General features: G+C 43.9%; 1 protein-coding gene and 1 long non-coding RNA gene across 7 annotated transcripts in view; one reads left to right on the top strand and one right to left on the bottom strand.

Annotated features, from left to right (window-relative positions):
* Nucleotides 1–17,746, bottom strand: part of FGD4 (FYVE, RhoGEF and PH domain containing 4) — a 157,157-nt gene that overhangs the window by 36,482 nt on the left and 102,929 nt on the right. For all 6 annotated transcript variants that reach the window (XM_084800971.1, XM_084800967.1, XM_084800968.1 and 3 more), the window contains exons 4-7: nt 14,539–15,163; nt 7,291–7,380; nt 5,597–5,742; nt 5,033–5,189 (exon numbers count right to left, since the gene is read on the bottom strand). In XM_084800971.1, the coding sequence (XP_084657097.1) occupies nt 5,033–5,189; nt 5,597–5,742; nt 7,291–7,380; nt 14,539–15,163 (1,018 nt within the window). The remainder of the gene's footprint in view (nt 1–5,032; nt 5,190–5,596; nt 5,743–7,290; nt 7,381–14,538; nt 15,164–17,746) is intronic.
* Nucleotides 12,966–17,746, top strand: part of LOC311608467 — a 51,421-nt gene continuing 46,640 nt past the window's right edge. Inside the window, exon 1 of the long non-coding RNA XR_014782977.1 lies at nt 12,966–12,981. This is a non-coding gene — a long non-coding RNA (uncharacterized lncRNA). The remainder of the gene's footprint in view (nt 12,982–17,746) is intronic.

The raw sequence follows: 17,746 nt of genomic DNA, 5'->3' as shown, positions 1-17,746 counted from the left end.
TGTAGAATTAACAAAAATGATTATGGCATTATTGAAATGTATTATATAGGCTTGGTAAAATGGAGGCAAACCTTATTGCAGGTACAAAATGATTTAAAAAAAAAAATCAAGTTTCATTGGAATGTAGCCATTCCCCTTTAAATTTCAACCACTGAAAGAAGGGGAAATGGAAGAAACTGGAAACTCACTTTGCAAACATCTAGGTATTTTCTTGAGATGCCATCATACTAAGTAGCCAAGACCGGCTTCAAATTTGCCATTCTGCTTCCCCCAGTCTCCCAAGTGCTAGAATTACATGGGCAAGCTTACCACACGTAATAAATTTATATAGACTTGTGTCTTAGTTCTATTGCTATAAAAAACACCATGACCAAGGTAACTCTAATGGATGAAAGCATTTAGCTGGGGCTTGCTTACAGTTTCAGAGGACAGTCCATTATCATCATGGTGGGGAGCATAGCAGCAGGCATGGCAGGCACGGTGCTGGGGAAGGAGTTGAGAGCTACACCCTGATCTGCAGCAGAGAGGGAGAGAGAGAGACACTAGGCTTGTCATGGGCTTTTGATGCAGATTTTGGAGTGCGCCCTGCTGGGTTTTAGTCTTGCTTTGGTCCAATGTTCCCTCAGTGTGCCCCTTTCCTCATTGTTGGAATGGTAATGTATATTCTGTGCCACTGCATGTTGGAAATATGGGATCTAGTTTTCGATTTTGATTTTTACAGTGGGATACAGTTAGGAGGCCGCCATGAATCTTTGAAGAGACTTTGGACTTTTAAACAGGGTGAGACTGTGACAGACTATGGGGACTTTTGAAGTTGAACCGAATGCATTTCTGCGTTATGATGTGGCTACAAGTCTATGGGGGCCAGAGAGTAACATCTGATGGTCTGAATGAGAGAGGCCTCCATAGGCTCGTGTACTTGAATGTTTTAGTCACCAGAGAGTGGAACTGTGTGAAATGATTAGAAGGATTAGGAGGTGTGGCCTTGTTGGAGGAAGAGTGTAAATGAAGGTGGGCTTTGAGGCTTCAAAAGAAAATGCCAGGCTATCTTGCTCTCTGCCTCTTTTTCATTCTCTCTGCCTGCAGAGCAGGATGTAGCTCTTAGCAACTGCTGCAGTGCCATGCCTGATCCCTTCCATGATAATAATACACTAAGCCTCTAAGACTATAAGCAAGCCCTGAATTAAATGTTTCCTCCCATAAGAGTTGACTTGGTCTTTGGGTGCAGTGGGATGTGCCTGCAATCCCAGCACTGGGGGAAGCAGAGGCAAGAGGATCACTGTGAGTTCTCGAGGCCAGCCTGGTCTACAAAGTGAGTCCAGGACAGCCAAGGCTACACAGAGAAACCTTGTCTCAAAAAAACCCCAAACAAATAAAAAGTGGGTGCTGCGTTGGCCCTGGCATCTCTTTACAATGGAAGTGACTAAGGCAGATTCTAAAAGGCCAGTCTTTACTAGTCTCAAAGCAAAGAGGGTCCTGCTCAGGACATCCTTTCCTACACCTCCTAGGGTCATGTCCATGTCTCTTCTAGAGGCTCAGCATCATGCTTCCCACTGAGGTCTTTGACTCATTTGGAGTTGATGATTTTGATGCAGGATAATAGGATTCTAATTTCATTCTTGTACATGCAGATATCCAATTTCCACGGCACCATTTGTTGAAGATGCTATATTTCCTCCAGTGTCCTCTTTTTAAAAAAAATCTTTGTCAAATATCAGATTGCTATAAATATGAGTATTCATTTTTGGGTCTTATATTTTGTTCACTTGGTCTATATGTCTGTTTTTTGCCAGTACCATTTTTTTTTATTACTCTACTCTACTCTACTCTGTAATATATCTTGTAATATGGAATGGTAGTTCCTCCTGAATTGTTCTTTTTGTTCAGGATTACTTCAGCTATATGGAATCTTTTGTGGCTCCATATGAATTTTAGAATTAAACTTGCATTTTTTTGGAAAAACATTGTGGGGGTTGTACTGAATCTATAAACTGCTTTTGGAAGAATGCTGATTTTTCCAAATATCAATTCTACCTCCTATAAGCATGGAAAGTCTTTTTGTTATCTACTGTGTTTCTCAATTTCTTTATTCAGAGATTTGATGTTTTCACTGTGGAGGTCTTTCCTCTCTTTCAGTTTTATTTGAGGGAATTGTGAAGGGTGGCATGCCCGTGATTACCTCCTCATTATATTTGTTGTTGTATAGAAAGGCTATTAATATTTGCAAGTTGATTTTGTATCCTATTGGTTTCTTGAGATTTTTTATTTATTCTATATGTTTTCCTGTGGAATTTCATGATCTCTTACATAAATAATAGTAGCAAGTCATCTGTACATAGGGGCAACCTGATTTCTTCTTTTTCTATCTGGAAGTTTTTGTTTTTTGGTTTTTCGAGACAGGGTTTCTCTGTGTAGCCCTGGCTGTCCTGGACTCACTTTGTAGACCAGGCTGGCCTCGAACTCAAAATGATCCACCTGCTTCTGCCTCAGGAGTGCTGGGATTAACAGTGTGCGCCATCATGCCCTGGCCCTATTTGGAGCTCTTCAGTTTCCTTTTCTTGTCTTATTGTTTCAGCCAATGCTTTGAGAAAAACACCGAAAAGGAATGGGGAAAATGAAGAGCCCTGTCTTGTCCCTAGTTTTCATGGGATTGCTTCAAGTTTCTCTCAATTTAGGAGCATGTTGGCTGTGAGTTTATCATATATAGTTTTTATTATGCTGTGATCTGTCCCCTCCAGTCCTACTCATCTAAGGCCTTTATCATGAAAATATGTTGACTCTTGCAAAGGCCTTTTCTATATCTCTTAAATGATCATGTGATTTTTGTCTTTAAGTCCATTTTTACAGATTATTAAATTTATTGGTGTAGGTTGAACTATTCTTGCATAGATAGGATAAAATTAATTTGATCACAGTAATGCTCTTTTTGGTATATGCCTAAATTCATTTATAAGTATCTTATTGGGGATTTTTTTCTATTTTTGTAATCATGGATTAAGGCAAACAACTGACAAGTTAGACCTTCATAAAATGAAAAAGTTTTTGTATAGCTAAGGAATCTATACAGTGACAAGGAAGCCAGCAGAGTGGTGGATAGTCTTTGCTAAGTATACATTTCTTAGAGGATTAATATTCAGATTATATAAAGAACTTTAACAACAACAACAACAACAATAACAACAACAAAAACCAACTGACTCATTCAATAGTGGACCTGGGATTTGAACAGCATTCTCAGAAGAAGAAACAGCGACAGCCGAGAAACTCATCCTCCCTAGCAATTGTGGAAACAACAGGCAGAATGTTTCAGATCAACAAAATAATGATCCACAGCTGCTGGAGAAAAAGCAAAGAAACGGGCACCCTCCCTCCCTGTTGTTGGTGGGACTGTGCAGTGCTGCAGCCACTCTGGAAATCAATGTGGAGAGCTCCCAAAAACTTAAAAAGTAAAATCTACCATGTGACCCAGCATTGGCATATGCCCCAGGAGACTCAGTATGCTACTCCGCACATGCTTGCCCAGCTGTAGACACACGAGCTGGGAAACAGAACAATTGAAATGTTGGCCAGCTGATGGACGGATAATGAGCATGTAGTACATATACACAACGGAATTCCAATCTTCTGTAAAATAATATAAAATTTGTAGGTATGTGGATGGAAGTAGAAAAATATTATACTCGGTGATGTAACCCCGGCTTGGAGGAGCCACATGTCCTTTCATTTGTGGTTCCTGGCTCCGGACTTTCGGATGTGGGCACATTTATGAAGTAACTGAAGAAATCAGGAAGGTACAAAGGGCCCGTGGGCTGGGAGAGGAGCGCTGCAGAGGCGAGCAGCAGGGCAGAGAGGATGTGAAGACAAATGGGAAAGAGGGGCTTTAGCAGGAGAGTGGAAAAGTACCAACTGAAAGGGAGAAGATATGATTAAAGGGAGATTAGCAACACTAGGATGTTTCAAAAACTCATAAGGAATTATATCATTCTACATTTCCCTAAAACCACATGTAATACACATACATGTCACATATATGCATACAGTTTTAACGAAGTTATGACCCTTGGAGCGATAATGCTCCCCACAAGAGTCATTTTAAACAGTCTCCAGTGTCAGGCATAAGAAATCTCCTTTCAAGTTGTTGGTTGAGTGACTCCGAGAGACTCTCCAACCTCATGGTCTATTGCCGCTGCATTTGCTTGCCTTCCAGAACTTGAGGGTGGTCCGTATTGCTGAAGGTACTGCACAGCTGGGACACCAGCACTCAGGGGAGGGCTAAGGGCCTCCCCACTGCGGGCTAGCTTTCATGGTACTTGAGATGCTATGCAAATTGGTTGGGATGGAGTGGCACTCAGTCATCCCACCCAGGTGTGACGCCTATGAATCACAGAAATGACCAGCAGCATGGTAGGTGTCCCCACAGGTGTCACAGAGGCACTCAGATCTTGGAGGTAACCAAGAGCTTGCCTAAACGAGACTTGAACAATGGAGCTCACTTCTAGGTAACCAACGGCGGCTGAGAGAGGAGAACTGGTCTTTCTCAGGGGTGAGCCCATAATCGGTTTTTCAGTACCAGCCTTAAAAACATACATAGACAATAACACTAGGTGGACTCAGCAGGTGTTTTGTGTGTGTGTGTGTGTGTGTGTGTTTACATACGTACACACACTCACACATATATTCATACATATGTACATATGTACTCATATATGTAACAATGGCAGCTAGAGACGTGGCAATGGACGTGAGAGGGAGCAAAGAGAGATACAGCGGAATGGGGGATCACAGTAGGGGCGGGGGAAATGCTGTAAGTATATTTTAATTTAAAAAATTACCAATAAAAAATTTAAAAGCAATGCCCACTGAGCATTTTCTTCCACGTAGTATGTGGCCCGTGCTCAATAACTAACGGCTTTAACTCTGCAGATAACATCTTTGCAGAATTTAGAATAGAATGGATTTTGGCTAAGTTTCTCAGAAAAAAAAATACATCTCAATTTCAGATCTTGAAGCAGGAGGAAAAGTGTCCCTCTACCTGGATCTCTTCTGTCACCGACTTGAACTGGGGAACACGCTCTGTCATAGTTTTAACCAGCTCCACCGCGTTATCAAATCCCTTTACGTATTCCCCATACATCTTGAGGAACGGCGCCAACTTTTGCAGGATATCTCCAATTCTGGGAGTCGTTTCCCTGTATGAAATATAAGGAACATCATTAAGGTTTCTTATAGAATGAGGAAAGCTGTGGGTCAGTCCGGGCCATCCACTCTGTTAGAACCACTCTGCCTTAACGCTCGCAATCAACACCTTTCAAAAGGAGCTTAGGAGTTTCAGAAAGAGTCTGCGGGATCCCCAGCCACTGATCACCATCATGCGGGAATCCTGTCCTCACCACTCACAGCATCACTGAGAGCCCAGGAGTGAAAGCCTATTCAGCAAAGCTGAAGACGTTGCCCAGTGTCTCCCAACAGTTTCTATGCGACACTTTGGACCTATACTAACGGCAGCGGTGTGCAGCGTATCTGTCTACTCTAAAGGTTAAGAAGCAGCCCCGTGACGGCGTGTCGTAGGCACAGACGCCCTCTTCCTCCGTCTTACCATTCTTGCATTCGCCTTTCCAGCTCTGGTAATAGGAATTTACTATGGAAGGCATTTATTGATGAAATGTTAGAAAAGATTTTATTCACCATCTCTGCAGGAAACGAGCCTCGGTTTGCTTCTTCTAACAGTTTGCAATAAAATACCTGAACAAAAGAATAAAGCAAATGTCACTTTAGTTTTGTGGGCTGGCCGGTTTCCACTGTGCTGGCCTGCACTGCAATCAGTGCCCTGTGAACATATGGGGGTGCTTATGGCTTGAGAAAGCAATGACTCCTTGAAATGTAGGAGTATGTTTGATTTTGAAAAATTCTAAATTAGATTTAGGAAGGTTTGCTTATATTTGAAACTAGGCCCCCACCTATATGGCATGTATGTAGTTTTTCCCTACAAGATGTTAAGTTAACAGAACTTTTCTTTCTTTTTTCTTTTAATTAATTTATTCTTGTTACACCTCAATGGTTATCCCATCCCTTGTATCCTCCCATTCTTCCCTCCCTCCCATTTTCCCCTTACTCCCCTCCCCTATGACTGTGACTGAGGGGGACTTCCTCCCCCTGTATATGCTCATAGGGTATCAAGTCTCTTCTTGGTAGCCTGCTATCCTTCCTCTGAGTGCCACCAGGTCTCCCCATCCAGGGGATATGGTCAAATATGAGGCACCAGAGTACGTGTGAAAGTCAGACCCCACTCTCCACTTAACTGTGGAGAATGTCCTAACAGAACTTTTCTATGCCAGAGAATTTCCAACTGTTGAGGAGGGATTTATCCTTCCCATCTATTACAATAATTACAGGATGTGAAGAGATCTTTTACTATGTACAGTGTGGTACCTTTCACTTACTATGCTTTGAATGACGTTAATAGCAATTGTAAATTGCTCGCGCTGTGAGTAAAGGTTAGTGTTGCTTGTCAACTTGAGGAGTCAGGAATCACATGGGCCTCTGGGTGTGGCTGTGGCAACTATCTTAACTGCACTGACTGATGGGCAGGCCTGCCCACGTAGACAGCAGCACTCGCTGTGAATACAATGTGACCAGCTTCATCAAGGCCCTGCCCTCTTGGCTCTCCTGCCATGATGGGCTGTACCCTGCCTTGAGCTGTGAGTCAAAACGAATCCTTCCCTCTTTAAGCTGCATTTGTCAGGGCTTGAACCACAGCAACAGAAAGGTAACTATATTGTGGCGGTCTGCTGATATCACCCATGCTTGCGCCAAAGACTCTATGTATCTTGAAAAGGGGGTGGATAAGCAACTTAGTACCCATAGTAGAACAGGTGCTTAATGTCTGGACAATGAGTGAACAGAAATAACAACAGGGTTGTTGAGCAGTGAGCTCTCAAAGCCCCATGGCATGATGCCGTGTGACATATCAAATAAGACAGAGACACTAGAGTAACCGCCGATAGCTTACTTAGGTTGTAGTGGTTAACATGGCCTTCCAAGAGCACAATTAATGGTCAATAGCGAAGAACAATCTCTGACATAATGGAACACAGCCAGTCTGTGACTTATCTATAGAAACCTACACTCTTATAAGTTGCAAGTGTCTTATATTCAGCAAATCTATCAATGAAGTTGTGAGCATTCCCTTAAAGCAAGTACCTTTCGCTACTCAAACCAGTCAGGACTGGACTGCAGTTCCTGAAATGCTTAAGCACCTGGGACAAAATGACAGATAACCACAAATGTTACCTGATCTAAGAGGTTGAGCCGGCTGACATAAGCTCTTTCTGTAAGCAGGAGCTCGCTGGCTATTTTGTAAAGTTTCTGCTCATTAGTCTCCTAAAAAAAAATCAGACAGATATGTGCATATAAGAAGAAGAAGCTTAGACATTTTTCTTAAGCACAAAGCTCAATCAGAGTGTTTCAGGAGCAACAAGACAAAGTAGACCTGGGTGATCAATCAGACCTGAACTGTAGCTGCTGTAATGTCTGCACCTGGTAACACTGCTGCTATAACACTTGCACCTGGCAACACTGCTGCTGTAACACCTGCACCTGTCAACACTGCTGTAATGCCTGCACCTGGCAACACTGCTGCTATAACACCTGCACCTGTCAACCCTGCTGTAATGCCTGCACCTGGCAACACTGCTGCTATAACACCTGCACCTGGCAATACTGCTGCTGTAATGCTTGCACATGGCAACACTGCTGCTGTAACACTTGCACCTGGCAACACTGCTGTAATGCCTGCACCTGGCAACACTGCTGCTGTAATGCTTGCACCTGGCAATACTGCTGTAATGCCTGTACCTGGCAACACTGCTGCTGTAACACCTGCACCTGCCAACACTGCTGTAATGCCTGCACCTGCCAACACTGCTGTAATGCCTGCACCTGCCAACACTGCTGTTTACCCCTTTTCTCACATTTTGTCTTCCTCAGTGCCCAGTACTTTATTTGCTCTTACCCACTTCTTACACACAATACCACACTGTCATATTTATTAACTCATGTAAGAAACATTTTGCCTTTAAAAATATATTATATGAAATATATGATCATAACTATTTAATCGAGAAACAGTAAGATGCATTTCCAGGTGTCCAGGGCTAGGGTGCAACTATCAATTTCTTTCAATCTTGTTTCAGCCATACTCCCTCTCACTCCTCTCATACTCTATGTATTTATTTTTTTGTTTTGGGACCGGGCCTTACTGTGCAGTCATGACTGGTCTAGAACCAGGCTTTGTAGATCAGGCTGAGCACGAACTCACAGAGCTCTGCCTGTCTCTACCTCCCAAGTGCTGAGACTAAAGGTGTGCACTGGCAATCCAGCTCCCGTATATCTTTAACTAAACTCAACTTTTACTGTTTCCTCCTTAAATAAATATATTCATTTAACCTTTAAATTTACTTGTATAACTTTACTAGTTTCATGATGATAGGGTTTTTTCCTTGTTAGGTCTCTAACTCCTTTAATCAGCTGTAGTGCTCCAATGAGAATCCCAGAATTCAACAAAATATTGCTGATAAAATGCATAGCTATTTTGCAATTATCATGACTTTGACAAGCTATCAGAGTTATGTTTTTTAAGAACCTCTGCCTGATGATCAAACTATAAACTCTCCCATCCTGGTATCACCCTTTTCAGCTACCTGGCTATTGTTCATTAAATTTGGACAACTAAGTCCTACGAATAGTCATATCTGGAAGCACACATACATTTAAAGGAATAAACAAATTATACATAACATGTATATTACATTGCACACATATGCACAAGCACACACACATGCATGCAGTGACAATTAGTGAAGAAAAAAAGGCCACGAATTTGAAGAATGTGAGGAGGGGTAGATGGGAAGGCTTGGCAGGAGGGAAGGGGAGGGAGCAACGCAACTTTATTATAATCTATATTATATTATAAACTTTATTATAATCACAGCCACCCCGTTCTGCAACTCTTACTTCAAGCTCAGGCCAGGCAAGCGTGTCTACACCCTCAGAACCCAAGATGCTTTGACTGTCACTTTCCTCATATACTGCTGCATGAGGAATCTCTCTAAAACTTTGCTTTTGCACATATAAATACGCTTCAGAAGAAAAAAATGGAAGCGTATTATCCTTTATACCCACAAGGAATGCTGGTCTGCACTAACACGACACTAAAGTCAGATCTACTGAGACACACTTTTCTGACAGTAAAATGCACCCCTTGTGGAGTTTAAGAAATTTGCATAAACATGTAAACACTACCACAATCTAGGGGCAGGATATTCCCATCATGCCTCAGTTTACTTTGCCCCTGCTGTTAAACTCCTCTCCTCTTTTGGGCTTAGTCCAGATCCTGATACCAAGGATGAGGTGCAATCACCCTAACCAGGCCTGTGATATTCTGCTTGTCACTCAGCTAGCTCCCTTTGTGATACATTCACATTATTTCTAGTGTTAGTAGTTCTTTTAATTTTATCTATAGTGATGATGTACCTTTTGACTTACACTCTTCTGCATGGTTTACATCTAGATATAACAATATTTTTTACTTCTTTTCATGTGTATGCAGCATGTATGTGCAAGTCTATAAACTTGTGTGTTGATGTTGGGAATCTTTTTTTTTTTTAAGATTTATTTATTATTTATACAGTACTCTGCCCGCATGTGTGTCTATATGCCCAAAGAGGGCACCAGATTCATTATGGATGGTTGTGAGCTACCATGTGGTTGCTGGGAATTGAACTCAGGACCTTTGGAAGAAGAGCCAGTGCTCTTAACCTCTGAGCCATCTCTCCAGGCCAATGTTGGGAATCTTTCTCAATCCCATTCCCGGTCAAGCCTAGACTACCTTGCCAGGGCTAGCTCCTCAGCCACCTTGCTCCAGGGTACTTCCACAGAGCTAGCCTCCCCAGCCAGCTTGCTCTGGGGATCCAGCATCTGTCTTCCTGTGTGCGGGATTACGGGTGGTCACTATATCCACTCATGGGTTCTGGGGAGTCTGAACTCAAGTCCCTTTGCTTCCTCAGCTCTCCAGGTCCCTCACGTTATTTAAAAAATTATTCAGCAGATTTTTTTTTCTCTAATAAAGTATGTTTCACAGGCCATAAAATACCCTGACTGGTCGCACTGCTGACTTAATATTAAGATGCGATGAGGTCATCATGGAGGTCATAGGTCCATGGTGCCTTAAATAGGATGCTCAGAAGAAACAGTGTTTTGCTGACTGCAGAGCACCTGAGCTGAACCTGGCCAAGTATGAACACATGTGGTTATACTCTGCAGAGCCCAATGGGGGGCAGTGGTACTCAGCAAAGGCTCTGCTCAGCTAGCACTGAGCACCTTGCATATTAGGTGTCCAGCCTTGCCAAGCTGACAAACACATGAGGCGAGCTCGCTGGCAGCCAGTTTAGTCACTCACACACACATTCTTAGAACAGTTACTAGGTATCTTGTGGTGAGGATGAGGAGTGGATTGTTGGAGCGTTGGTTTAGGTTACTTGACAAAACAACGACATCAAAGAGCTACAAACAGTTGCTGATTATCAAAGAACTACAAACAGTTAGTCCCTGATTTTGTGTTACATGCCAAACATAGTCATAGTTTTCGTAATTTGACTCATCTTTGTTTTTCTGAGACAGTTTCTTTATGTAGCTCTGGCTGTCCTGAACTCATCATCAGGTATATAACAAGTTGGCTGTGAACTCACACAGACATGACTGCCTCTGACTTTCAGAGAGCTGGGATTAAATTCATGGGCCATCATGCTTAACCCTTGATTCATCTTTTTAGCTATAAAGCAGGAACAATTTTTATTCTTGCTTTGCAGGTCATGTCCATACAACAAAAATACTTAGTTGAAGGGGGCTGGGTCACACAGTTACAAAGTTACTGTATCAATTCCAGTCATAAAAGATTTTACGTAACTATTATTCCATAGTTTAATAGTTTCCTCTTATCTTTCTATGCAACAAAACTAAGACTTTGATATGCAAAGAACACAGACTGAATAGACACAAATTATCTGCTGATAAAACAGAATCCTTTAACACAAAATATTCTAGCTACCGTGTATTTTAATATATACTTTTCCCCCAAATAAAGTCCATCCATCTTCTGCTATATTCTTGGCACCTATTATAAATTTAAGTGTATTTTTAAAATAATATTGACATCTACATAAAATTTTACTCTAAAAAAAACCTACCCACTTATACTTCGCTTATAATACAGAACTGAACGTAAATCTCAAATGTAAAAATCCATTCTTGTGATAGTTAAGGACTATAAGGAGTATTTAAGATGGGCTAAATGCATTTTGCATTATAAGATAAAATCGAGATGTTTGGGCTAAGGGTGGAATGTCATGATTTAAAGTGATATGTTTGGATGTCATATGGGAAGATGCTGGTTTGATATTCAATCTTGATTGCCAGCCTGTCTGAGTTTAGAACCCCAAGGGAACACATCTCTGGCTGTGTCTAGGAATATGTTTCCAAAAAGGTTTGACTGAAGTGGGCGGAGCCACCCTGGTACGAATGCAGCATTCCATCACTGAGCTCTGAGGCTGAATAACAAAGGAGAATGCTGTGGGATGACAGCGTTTATCTACTTCCTGGTTACTGTGCACCGTGGCCTGTTTCCAGGCTTCCCAGACTGGACTGGACTGTCACACTGCAGTCGTTTTCCTTCCCTTAGATTGTTTTTGTTAGAGTCTTTGTCACAGTGATGTGAAGAGTAACTCACAAGGTCTCTTCCAGATGGGGAAGTGCTGTCTCCTGGGCCTACCCTGTAAACAGCTGGGTCAAGACTACAGCAGTAGAAGCTTGGAGTCTGCCAGAGCGGGAGGAAAACGCTGTGACTCAGTTACTGGGAGGGGAAGGCAGCTTGGTCAGCCCAACAGGCACATGTGCCAAGGATGTCACAAGGCTGCGGTATCCTAATTCCTGTCTGGAGTGAAGAAGTTTAGTTTTCATAAATGCTTAAAACTAAATTAAGCATATTCTGTAATGAGACAATAGTATGTTTTAGAATGAATTTAATTACAAATAGTTGCTATTTCTTAAGGACATGCACTTTAACAGATACGTGCCAGGCATCTACGAAGTCACAGAAATGAAAATCTCTCAATAGCTTCGTGAGCATAAGATAAACTCTCCAGGATTCTCAGAGTTATTAGGATGTTTCTTTCCTCAAAGTATCACCTGGTGACTAAAGGTGTACCAAAATGCTTATGATTTAAGCTTACTGTCATTTTTAGTTTTGAGGTGTTCCTCCCTGCCTCACTGCTCCATGGGTGTCCTTCCTTCAGAAGCTTTGTGCTCAGAAATAAGAGGACTTCTTTCTGGACAGAGGAGGGCTGTTCCTTCATCAAGGGTATGCAGGTTGCTGTACTACCCAGGAGAACTTCCAAAAAAGCTCTCAAGAAAATGGTTGAATATTTGTTTAAATGAGATTTACTTGAAACTCTTTTTTCTTTTTCTTTCTTTCTTTCTTTCTTTTTTTTTTTTTTTTTTTTTTTGGTTTTTCAAGACAGGGTTGCTCTGTGTAGCCTTGGCTGTCCTGGGCTCACTTTGTAGACCAGGCTGGCCTCGAACTCAGAGATCCACTTGCCTCTGCCTCCCTGAGTGCTGGGATTAAAGGTGTGCACCACCATGCGCGGCTTTGAAACTCTCCTTATATAACTCTCTTTATCCACTTAAATAAAGACAGTAATTATTTTTCAGCAGTGGTTGATCTGAAGGTTGTTATGGGACTTGATCACATGCAGCTCCATAGAATCATTGTGTTATCACAGAAGGGCTCTGTGACCAGGGACATTTATATCCCTTCCCTAAGCGGAGGAGTGCCCCTGACTGCAGGAGCCACCGTCCAACCCTGAGGGCATCCCAGCTGCTGTGTGCCAGCTCCACTGTGAGAGAGCCTTGCTTCTCACTATAGCTCAAGTAAGAAAACACTAAGCGTTAGTCTGCTGATGAGGCATGAAAAGATTCCTTTTGTAGTGCTGTGTTTCTTTGCTGTTTCAGACAGTGTTGTAAAGTATGAGTCACTTTCTCTCACCCATTTGCTGAAAATTATAATCTCTGTTGATTGCACTTCAGTTAAAGTTCTAAATAGAACCACCAGACAGTCACGCTAATGTTTTAGAATCAGCCCTTTACTTATGAGTGTCTGCCTATGCTAGGGCATAGAACCATAAATTATCGTAAGTAGATTTAAGATTTGGCTTATCTATTTGCTAACGTTCCTACATTTGTCAAAGTTTGAATTTTATTTAATATAATCAGTGAGAAAGACCAAGCAATAGAAATTTCAAATTTAGTTTTAGAGCTATACACAGAATGTTAAAGACTAGGGAAATTCAGCAGGGTGTAGTGGCGCACGCCTTTAATCCCAGCACTTGGGAGGAATAGACAGGTGGATCTCTGTGAGTTCGAGTCCAGCCTGGTCTACAGAGTGAGTTCCAGGGCAGCCAAGGCTACACAGAGAAACCCTGTCTCAAAAGCAAACAAACAAACATTTCAGAATGAAACTTACATGTCACCTTTGCTACAAGAAGTCCAGAATATGGCATGAAAACCACGCTAAAAAAAAAATCGCTAAGTAAAATTCTAATGTAAACAAGACCAAAGCATCGTGAGTTAGTTAAAGGATGAGTCAGAAACAGTCTCAAGATTTTCTGGTTCTGTTTGACCGATAATATTCGACCTTGTCATTTTAAAAAAGGATTTCCTAAAAAGTAACAACAAAGTACATCTAGTAAAATTTCCTGTTTCATGTGAACTCAGCTCTACCGAGCGTCCCCAAGAAGCCGAGCTATTTATTGCACAGATGCTAGGAAACCTTCCGAAAAAGCAACACATGAGGCAGTGCTCCCTCCGCCTGGGGTGAAATCGGTCTCAGCCTCACTTCCACCTCACCGTGCTGGTGCAGTTTCCCACAGCCCCACCCTGCCTAGTGTGATACCCCTGGTCGTGGCCGACAGAACTTCCTGCATGCTCCTATTTAGTCTTGTGGTTTGTTGCCCCAGGGAAACAAGTCTGGCCTACAGAACCAACATCTAGAGCCACAAAGAACCTCCCAAGTGAATAGGGCACGGGTGCTGTGCTCTTTGTACAACACAACCATGCTTTAAGAAATCACAGGACAGCCGGACGTGGTGCCTCACGCCTTTAATCCCAGCACTTGGGAGGCAGAGGCAGGCAGATCGCTGTGAGTTCGAGGCCAGCCTGGTCTACAAAGCGAGTCCAGGACAGCCAAGGCTACACAGAGAGACCCTGTCTTGAAAACAAAACAAAACAAAAACCAAAAAATAAACAAACAAAATAAACCACAGAACAATCAAAAGAAGGGAAACGCCTCTGAAAGGGCGTAAAACCCAGGAGCTCCCAGAGCCCCAGCTGCTGGAGTGTGTAGCCTAATTCGTGCATTTCACAGGTGCCGTAGAAGAGCAGCAACACCCTGGGCAGTGCTTTCCCTGGGTGAGGCAGTCTGTTCTTTACCTTCACGTCATGGCGCTGCTCCACCTTATCCAGCTCCATGGTGCTCTCTCCATTTTCCCTCTCTTGTAGGTCAGGTTCCATCCCTGGCTCTCCTCCTTTTGAGGGAGGCCCTACGTCAGCACCTGGAGTCCTGCAGTGGCTGTCAGGAGCATCTTCATCATGGCTATTGGTTATGGGCGATACAGAACCTAGGGCGGTCTCATTTCCTTCTCCGTTCACCAAGTGTGTATCAAGAGAGGCTGCAGCAGGTTGAATGGAAGTCTCTGGGCTCAGAGCAGTCTCTCTCTCATCCTCGCGCGCCGCGTGCTTCTGCGCAGTCGCTCTCACATCCTCGCGCGCCGCGTGCTTCTGCGCAGTCACTCTCACATCCTCGCACGCCGCGTCCTTCTGCGCTGTCTCTCTCTCATCCTCGCACGCCGCGTGCTTCTGTGCTGGCACCACTCCATTGGCCAAACAGCAGTGTTGGCCTCGAGTCTGGTCTGTATCATTCTCCTGCTTCTGTGGAGAGTGCTGGGATAGGAATTTTCGAGGTGGCGAGGAGGTTAATCCACGCTGTCCTGGAGCTTGGGGAGTACTTAGGTTCACAGTAGAATCTTTTTGCAAATCAGTGTAATTCGACAAAGCACTGTAAGATAAAATACAAGCAGAAATACCTGCATGAAAAATTTTGGAATGAAGACAAGTCAATGCCAGGTGAAAAGAGACATCATTTCTATCCATGATTGCTTTGGAAACAGAATTTTTGAACAAAGGTCACATGTAAACAAGTGTTTCCATGAAAGGGTGACAGCTCATGCCCCAAAGCAGACTGATCATTTCCTGTTGGAGTGGCTCCATGATAGTTTAGTAACACAGAACGCAGCAGATGTAAAGAAAGCAATATTTGTACTTAATGAGATTGGCTTTCCCCAGGATCTTTATTTTTTCTTTTTTTAAAAAAATTATTTATTTTTATTTCGTGTGCATTGGTGTTTTGCCTGCATTTATGTCTGTGTGAGGGTGTCAAATCCTCTGGAATTAGAGTTCCCGATAGTTGTGAGCTGGCATGTGGGTGGGTGCTTGGAATTGAACCTTCGACCTCTGGAAGAGCAACTGATGCTCTTAATCACTGAGCCATCTCTCCAGCCCCAGGATCTTTATTTCTTAATTTAAAAAATATGAATAGGAATTCCTAGTTTTTAAACTGGCTATAAAGCTGAGTTAGTTTTATTTTCAAAGTAGAAACATTTAAACAAACTTTATTATATATGCTGCGGTAGCTGCCAACTTATCCCCAATGGTTTTCTTTGATTTCCCTCTTGATCTCTCCAACTTGGTCCTCATGAATTGGATTTTTATACCTGCAAGAGTTTGCTAATGTGTCCATGACATCAGTAAGACTCTGCCTTCTCCAGCTCCCTTGTCACCCACCGCCCGGGACCATCTCCCCTCACTGTGGTCCTGCCACATGCAATGACACGGACAGAGTGCGTCCTTCCTGTCACTCAGGACACGGACAGAGTGTGTCCTCCCTGTCACTCAGGACACTGACAGAGTGCGTCCTCCCTGTCACTCAGGACACTGACTGTATCCTCCCTGTCACTCAGGACACTGACTGCATCCTCCCTGTCACTCAGGACACTGACTGTATCCTCCCTGTCACTCAGGACACTGAGTGCATCCTCCCTGTCACTCAGGACACTGACTGCATCCTCCCTGTCACTCAGGACACTGACTGACTGCATCCTCCCTGTCACTCAGGACACTGACTGACTGCATCCTCCCTGTCACTCAGGACACTGACTGTATCCTCCCTGTCACTCAGGACACTGACTGCATCCTCCCTGTCACTCAGGACACTGACTGCATCCTCCCTGTCACTCAGGACACTGACTGACTGCATCCTCCCTGTCACTCAGGACACTGACTGCATCCTCCCTGTCACTCAGGACACTGACTGAGTGCATCCTCCCTGTCACTCAGGACACTGACTGCATCCTCCCTGTCACTCAGGACACTGACTGACTGCATCCTCCCTGTCACTCAGGACACTGACTGACTACATCCTCCCTGTCACTCAGGACACTGACTGCATCCTCCCTATCACTCAGGACACTGACTGACTACATCCTCCCTGTCACTCAGGACACTGACTGACTGCATCCTCCCTATCACTCAGGACACTGACTGACTGCATCCTCCCTGTCACTCAGGACACTGATAGAGTGCATCCTCCCTGTCACTCAGGACACTGACAGAGTGCATCCTCCCTGTCACTCAGGACACTGATAGAGTGCATCCTCCCTGTCACTCAGGACACTGACTGCATCCTCCCTGTCACTCAGGACACTGACTGACTACATCCTCCCTGTCACTCAGGACACTGATAGAGTGCATCCTCCCTGTCACTCAGGACACTGACTGAGTGCATCCTCCCTGTCACTCAGGACACTGACTGACTACATCCTCCCTGTCACTCAGGACACTGACTGTATCCTCCCTGTCACTCAGGACACTGACTGCATCCTCCCTGTCACTCAGGACACTGACTGAGTGCATCCTCCCTGTCACTCAGGACACTGACTGCATCCTCCCTGTCACTCAGGACACTGACTGCATCCTCCCTGTCACTCAGGACACTGACTGAGTGCATCCTCCCTGTCACTCAGGACACTGACTGAGTGCATCCTCCCTGTCACTCAGGACACTGACTGAGTGCATCCTCCCTGTCACTCAGGACACTGACTGCATCCTCCCTATCACTCAGGACACTGACTGACTACATCCTCCCTGTCACTCAGGACACTGATAGAGTGCATCCTCCCTGTCACTCAGGACACTGACTGAGTGCATCCTCCCTGTCACTCAGGACACTGACTGACTACATCCTCCCTGTCACTCAGGACACTGACTGTATCCTCCCTGTCACTCAGGACACTGACTGCATCCTCCCTGTCACTCAGGACACTGACTGAGTGCATCCTCCCTGTCACTCAGGACACTGACTGCATCCTCCCTGTCACTCAGGACACTGACTGCATCCTCCCTGTCACTCAGGACACTGACTGAGTGCATCCTCCCTGTCACTCAGGACACTGACTGAGTGCATCCTCCCTGTCACTCAGGACACTGACTGAGTGCATCCTCCCTGTCACTCAGGACACTGACTGCATCCTCCCTGTCACTCAGGACACTGACTGAGTGCATCCTCCCTATCACTCAGGACAGT

This window comes from Acomys minous, assembly GCF_964271855.1.
Source record: "Acomys minous genome assembly, chromosome: 11".
NCBI classification, from domain to species: domain Eukaryota; kingdom Metazoa; phylum Chordata; class Mammalia; order Rodentia; family Muridae; genus Acomys; species Acomys minous.
Note: the sequence above shows the minus strand (reverse complement) of the source record. Positions and strands in the feature narration are given on the sequence as shown.